The sequence below is a fragment of the Lathyrus oleraceus genome, chromosome 6 (assembly GCF_024323335.1).
Source record: "Lathyrus oleraceus cultivar Zhongwan6 chromosome 6, CAAS_Psat_ZW6_1.0, whole genome shotgun sequence".
In the NCBI taxonomy this organism is placed as follows: Eukaryota; Viridiplantae; Streptophyta; class Magnoliopsida; order Fabales; family Fabaceae; genus Lathyrus; species Lathyrus oleraceus.
Genome location: NC_066584.1, coordinates 429944563 through 429952172, shown reverse-complemented (window position 1 = coordinate 429952172; position 7610 = coordinate 429944563). Strand labels below are relative to the sequence as shown.

General features: G+C 35.2%; 1 protein-coding gene across 2 annotated transcripts; it reads left to right on the top strand.

The window, feature by feature from the left end:
- On the top strand, positions 1 to 4171 carry LOC127091577 (short-chain dehydrogenase TIC 32, chloroplastic-like). 2 transcript variants are annotated; one of them, XM_051030249.1, is made up of 8 exons: positions 1 to 214; positions 388 to 619; positions 1149 to 1228; positions 1395 to 1548; positions 2154 to 2232; positions 3144 to 3228; positions 3469 to 3515; positions 3763 to 4171. In XM_051030249.1, the coding sequence occupies exons 1-8, from the start codon at positions 109 to 111 to the stop codon at positions 3925 to 3927; spliced, it is 948 nt and encodes a 315-aa protein (XP_050886206.1). In that variant the 5' UTR covers positions 1 to 108; the 3' UTR covers positions 3928 to 4171. The 2 variants fall into 2 exon arrangements, with proteins under 2 accessions (XP_050886206.1, XP_050886207.1); XM_051030250.1 differs by having other exon boundaries at positions 3144 to 3253; positions 3475 to 3515.
- Positions 4172 to 7610: the final 3439 nt, after the last annotated feature.

Here is a 7610-nt window from a genome sequence, read left to right as displayed (position 1 = left end):
ACTATAGTATTTTATACTTAGTTGGATGAAATCATGTGATAATACCCAATTAGAGCGTAAATTTCTGGAAATTGTGACGGAGAAAGAGAGATTATCCACATAATCACTATGTGGCCATTCAGCAAAAAAGGGGTTTCTGGATTTTCATGGAGTTCCACTGCTGAGCAAGTTACTCATGGAATCGATGCATCTGGCTTCACTGCCATTGTCACTGGTTCATCATCTCAACTTTTTTTCTCCTTTCTTAATAGTTTATGCATTTAGAAGCTTTTTTTATGAAGATCGAAACCCTAAATTGAACTAATGCTCTTTGTAGTTAACTCTATATAATTTAGTTCAAGATTATTGCTGTTGAAATTTGCATAATCAAGATTATTGTTATGATAGGAGCATCTAGTGGTATTGGTGTTGAGACTACGCGTGTTCTTGCTTTACATGGTGTTCATGTGATTATGGCCATTAGAAATATAGCTGCTGCCAGAGATGTCAAAGAAGCAATACTTAAGGAGATTCCCTCGGCGAAAATTGATGTCATGGAGTTAGATCTTAGTTCAATGGCATCTGTTAAGAAATTTGCATCAGAATTTATTTCCTCTGGTCTCCCATTGAACATCTTGATGTAAGAAAATGAATTGATTTGATACCAATATCAAATTTTATTTAGGTTAAACTGTATGTATCATGAGTATCAAGCCCTTTAACTTAATTTAAAGTTTCAAACAAATTTGTTGTATTTTTTCGTGTCAAATTAGTCTCTTTTTCATCTCAAATTAGTGTCTGCTTGGGTGGACTTTTTTGAGTTTATCTACTACCATAGGTTTTGAGACACCGTATAGGAGACTTAATCAAAACAGCTTATGGCATTTTTCATATATTTTTTTGAACTTATTTTTATAAATTCTTTAAAATAGCTAATGAAAACAACTTATAACATATATAAAAATAATTTAGATTTATTTTATCTTTTGTTATAAATATAGCTTATGTGAGCTTATTCATAAACACTTATTTTAATAAGCACTTGTGCTATAAACTGCAAATAAGCTGTTTATCCAAACAGGTCCTTAGTGTTTTGTCTTTAAAAAAGAGAATGATGTTGGGAAATCAGAAGTAGTAATGTTTTCTTGTTTATTTATTTGTAATGTCAGAAACAATGCGGGAGTTATGGCGTGCCCTTTCATGCTGTCCAAGGACAACATTGAACAACAATTTGCCACAAACCACTTAGGTATGTGGGAAACATGTTTGATTCTTACATTTCATGACTGATAGTGAGACATAACATCGGCTTTACTAACTTTTTGTTAGTTTTAAAACATCAATTATTTGCCAGGTTATGTTTTACTGATTCTTTTTATGCTTAGATTGAGAAGATGTGATCATTCTGTTTATAGGTCATTTTCTCTTGACACATCTTTTGTTGGACACTATGAAGAAAACAGCACATGAAAGTAACAAAGAAGGAAGAATTGTTAATGTCTCCTCAGAGGCTCACAAATTTGCATATTCTGAAGGAATCCGTTTTGACAAAATCAATGAACAATCAAGGTAATAAGTAACCTCATTTCAAATCATGATGAGATGTGCTTGAAGTTTTTTAAAAATGGAAGAGGAGTTTATTTTGTGTGTGAGAGAGTAGTTATAATGGGAACTTCAATTTTCAATTTTATTTTCTTGGATAATCAATGTTAGTATAGATTTGAATTTGAAAAGAAAATATAGTTCATTATGAAGTTTGTAATATGTACTTTTGGTTTGCTGTGAGTCTTGGAGAAGATGCTAGTTTAAACTTTCGACACAAAAAACCAGCTGATATGATTTTGTTGATAACATAGTGAATATTAATTATCAATTTTCAAGTAGCTTCACTTAAAAAACTAGTTACTTCTTTTCACCTCTTGAAATCTCTCTTAAATTTCCACCACTTGCACAGTATTTATTACTGGTTCCTAACGACAACCAACACTGGACTTGTGAATCTTGTTGAAAGGAGAGGTGTTATGTATATATTTATGTTCAATTCCTTGTTTACAGTTGACACAGTTGTATCGCCTTAGATGCATGAAGAACTAAGAGGAATTTGTATTTTTGTAGTATTTGTCGACGAAAAAAATTTAATTCCTATTTAATTTTGTTTGCTTCCTTGTATACAGTTACAACAGCTGGCGTGCATATGGACAGTCAAAGCTTGCTAACATTTTACATGCCAATGAGCTAGCAAAACGTCTCAAAGTATGTTGCTTTCTCCTGTACCCTGTGTAATTGACATGTTATCTAGTGAAATAGTTTATTGATAGTGTTTTCTAAACCATAGTGCAACATTTTATTTGGCCATTGGAAAGCATTTTAAGTTAGTGTTATCATCTTTCATTATTGTAACTTCTGGCTGATTATTAATAAATGGATGCCCTTGCATATTTCAACCTTGATTCCAATGTCACCGATTCTATTTTTATTATTTTTAGAAGTACTGTAGCATTAGATTTGCAGATTTATACTGGGTCAAACAATTTTCTTCTGCAGTGTGAACATAGTGAATGACATAATTTGATTTATAATTGCTTGTTTTTTACAGCATTTGTCTTCACACTTATAGTCCCTTTATCTTGCTGGTCATTTATAGAAAGTTTCTCTTCTATTCCAATTCCACCCAGGGTCTCTATGGATCGATTTATTTGAGCTTATTTATTGGCATAAGCACATGTAAAACTAGTTTTGAGAACTTATGGAAACAGTTTATCATAAGCTGTTTTCAGCTTATTTTTATAAGCTCTCCAAAGTAGTTTATGAAAACAGCTTATATCTTATACAAAAACAATTTAACTGCGCTATAAAAATAACTTATACAGAAGAGCTTATCATGATAAAACTTTATGATATAAGCTGCAAGTCCGGTTGTTTATCCAAACAGGACATATTGGAAAATGTTTTAGTTGTTTGTGTTTTAGTCTCTCCATTCGGGTCTCTGAAACAGACACAAACTTTGCAACCCTTTTTTGCAACTGTAATCATAGAAACATTCTGTTTACTTTCTCACCCTCCCTCCCTTTTATTGGTGGCCTTTTTTCTTTGTTTTGCGAGTAAAAGTGTCCTTTTGTTTTGCCACATGATTTATATAACATTACTTGTTACATCTTGATCAGGATGATGGGGTGAATATCATTGCAAATTCTCTTCATCCAGGAGCCATTGTGACCAATCTTTATCGTCATACCAGTGCAATCAACGGTAACTGTTATATTGTAGTATTTATGTAGAACATGTTTTGTCTAGGAACTATACAAGTACTGTGATGTGGCATTCTGAATTATTGTTCATTATCTACCGTCATGTCGCACTATCTTTCTTGGTTGCTTCATTTTAGCTTCATGTCATTTGTCCTAAAGAATTTTTGTGTGTGTGTGGATTTTACAGTGAGACAAGCTCTCATTCATCTATCTGTCATTGATTTGTGTTGTGACTTTGCAGGTATAGTAAATGCGGTTGGCAGACTTGTGATGAAAAATGCTCAGCAGGTATGTCAATAAACATGACCTATGATTTGTAAATGTGAGGGACATGTATTGTTTGTTTTTTTTAACTCATAAATATTGGTTGTTAAAAAACATTTATTATGAATTCACCCTTTCAATAAATGATGTACATATTTTTCTTGATATAGTACCCAAAAAGGGACCATTAACTAAACCTAGAGAGTTTCTTGTATTTAATTTTTTTACTTAGTAATTAGTTGCATGGTCACTTTCTCCTATCTAAATGTAGGGAGCAGCTACAACATGCTATGTAGCATTGCATCCACAAGTGAAGGGAGTTAGTGGTGAGTATTTTTCAGACAGTAATGTGTGCAAAACAACCTCACAAGGGAAGGATGCTGATTTGGCTAAGAAACTCTGGGATTTTAGCATTAGTTTGATTGAGGAGAAATAGAATAACAAAGTGTTATAATGACATTCATTGTCTATGTCTGAAATGTATTAAAACCATAGCTTTCTCAAAAGAATTGGGTAAGAACAGATATTATTAAAAGAGGATCTCCCATTGTGAAACTCAATGAAATTTACTCTGAGTTTCTTACACTACTACAACTGGTCCTACAATGACATGTATATTATATTTATGCAACTCTTTCATGATTTACTTTGATGATAATAACATGTGCAAGTTTATTTAAGCTATATCTTAGTTCCTTCAATGATAAAAAAAAAATTAGGCTAAATTACAGTTTATTTATGCATTAATTGTATGTTATATCATTAATACTTAAAAGAAAAACAAAGAACATAACAACAACTTCATCATTATCATACTGAGCATCCCTGTGATTTCTTCTTCCTTCTCCAATTTCTGGTTTGCGTTGATTCGTTTTCTCCTTCCTTCTCCAATTTCGTTCTCTTCGTTCGTCCTCTTCTTTACTCGTTTGTATGGCATTCCAAACAGTGAGCATCTCAAGTAATCTCTCTCATTCTAGAATGAGAAGAATGTAATGTTATTGTGGTTGGACTCACCACTTGTATTAGAGTACAGTAGAGTTACTACTCTTACTCTTGACGAGTTAGTTAGAAAAGAGTTTGTTAGATTGTAACAAACACTATGCTGAGCTGATACATCTCATGTATCAGTATCTCTATAAATACTGAATGATGTAGCAACAGAACTTTAATTCAATTACATTCAATATAACTGATTCAATCTTTTCTCTAAATTATGCTTCCTTTGTCTTTTTCTAATATGGTATCATGAGCCTAATATGGTATCATGAGCATGTGATCTACCATAACCATGACTTCCCCTTAGAATTCTGAGTCTTCTCCATCGCACAGTGGAAATTCTTTAAAATATGTTGAAGCTTCTTTGTTGAAGAATGCTTTCAAAACATTCACACAACAAATCAACACAAACTCGACAACACGAACTTTCTTTAGTGGAAGTAGCGAGTGGAAGGCATCATTCGAATTCACAAGTTGCATCGTCATTTTGTGATTCCTTCGATTGCGCCGCGGTTTCTCTCGACTGAGGATTGCGCCTCCGATACGGAAAGTCCGACGTATCTGCAATGGCATCAGAAGGATTCACTCCTCTTTACATGGCTTTTGACTGTGCTCTTCGACTCGGTTCTCCCCCGCGTGGTGAAATGCGTTCATGTGCACAATGTTTGGTCTGTCATCAATCAATTTCAAAGAACTCAAATCCATGCGACATCACGACATTTGTGTTATGAGCTTCGCAGCATGGTGAAAGGTGAACACACCATCGCTCAGTACTTAGGTCGAATTCAACAAATTGTTGACATTCTCGAATCTGTTGGTGATCCAGTTTCGCACAGAGATCACTTGGAAGCGATTGTTGAAGGTTTACCTCCAGATTATCAAGCCCTAACCTCAATTATTCAATATCGTGATCAACCGTGTGAGTTGATTGTTGATGCTCTCACATGAAGCACGCTTGGATCGAGCACCTCACACGCCTGTTCATGATGCTGTTTCAGTTAATCTCACTCAAGGTATTGTTACTCCTGCTTCTCACTCTATTGTATCCACAACTTCAGGTGTACAATTACCAGCTTCAGATCCAGAGATTGTACCTCAATTTGATGGTTCACGAAGTAATCATGGTGGCAGAGGTTTTCACTCTCGAGGAGGCGGTCGATCTGGTTGCAGAACACGCATTCAATGCCAAATTTGCTCTAAAATGGGACATGATGCACAAGTGTGCTATTTTCGTCTATCTCCTCAAACTGCACCTACAAATCAGTGGAGGAGTCCAGCTATTTAGCCTGTACCCCAATCACACTTCATGTATCCTTGGCAGAATGCTAATCCCAATCAATCCTTCAGCAATCAGTGGATTGCTCCTCCTTCTGTCTCAAATGGCACACTCCTCCACCTGTATATAGGAAGAATATTGTGGCTCTCATCAACCAACTAGGGACCGAATGGAAGAATTTGCTCATTGGTCTGACTCTAATCACCTGCTCCATTTACCAACCTCTGGGGCTTTGGTCACCTGGTCTTATGGTAGGAAAGGTGGAGCCAATACTTAGAAGAGGTTGGACAGATCTATCTGTAATAAAAAAATGGATACATGTCTGCATCATCATATCTTGTTGAATTTTTTTCAAAACAAAATCATATCATTATCCTATCCTGCTTGACTTTGATTGCAATGACACAAAGTTCTTTTCTCAATCCAGGTTCCTCCAGATGTGAATTTCTCATCCTGGCTGCTTATATCTTATCAAGGATTCCTGGTCTACCAGGGTTTGTGGGTGCCCAATGTACACTTTAAACATGAAACTTCAAATCCTTAAGACAAAATTAAAAATCTTGAATAAAGAATCTTTTGGAAATATCCAAGATAATGTTGAGCAGTCTAAGAGCAAGCTCCAGATGATTCAGGATACCATTGCCTCTAGAGGCCATTGTGACTCTCTTGCAGACCAAGAAAAGGAAGCTCAGTGCAAAATGGACTCTGCTCTAAACTCTGCGGAATTTTTTTTGAAGAGACAAGGAAAGGGTTAAATGACACTCTAAGGGAGACATAAATACTAAATTCTTCCATAGGATGTCAAGGATAGAAAATGCAATAAAGATAATCCATTGTCACTGAGTGGAGGACCATCTTCTCACAAACAAAGAGGAGATTGCTAACCATGTGGCTGATCACTTCAAACATTTATTTAACAGAGTTTCTATTTTGCAGGATCATGGTTTGGTGGATAAGGTCATTCCAAATGTTGTCACTGAGCAGGAAAATAATCTGTTGACAATGATGCCTTTAATGGAGGAGGTTCACAATGTTGTTTTTAGTCTAAAAAAGGATAGTGAATCAGGCCTGATGGGTTTGTCCCTATATTCTATCAGACATATTAGAGCATTATTAAAGAAGATGTCTACAAGACAACACTTCAATTATTTAAAGAAACTTAGATTCTACCCAACTATAACTTCAACACTTTGGTCCTCATTCCCAAGACCCAAGGTGGAGACAAGATAGATCAGTTTAGGGCAATTGCTTTGGCCAACTACAAGCACAAAATCATCACTAAGATCCTGGAAGACAGGTTGACACATGTACTTCCTCAAATCATTTCTCAAGAGCAAAAAGCATTCATCCATGGTAGGAATATAGGAGACTGAAACCTTTTAACCTCATGGGTGGCTTACCTTCTTCACAAGAAAACTTTTTGAGGAAATATTTCCATAAAGGTAGACATTTCAAAGGCCTTTGACACACTTAGTTGTGATTACCTCCTCATTGTGCTCTAGAAATTTGGCTTCAGTACTACTTTTGTAAATGGATCAAATGCATCCTGGAATCTGTTCACATGTCTATGTCCATTAATGACTAGCAAAAAGGCATATTACACTACAGTTATATAATTATATATAATTAATCGTTGTTTGGTGTAGCGTAAAACCCCACCAAAGTATATGGACGACGGTAAGAACCACTTCTAATAAATAGGGCTATATGGCTTAAAATACGAAAGATTATTGGATTGATTCCAACATGTGAGATGGGTGTTGTGACTGGATTTAGTGTGCGACTCCTCCATTAAGGTCTATGTGTTCTTCATACTTAAGCGGCCAAATCTCTAAATTAGACCTTGT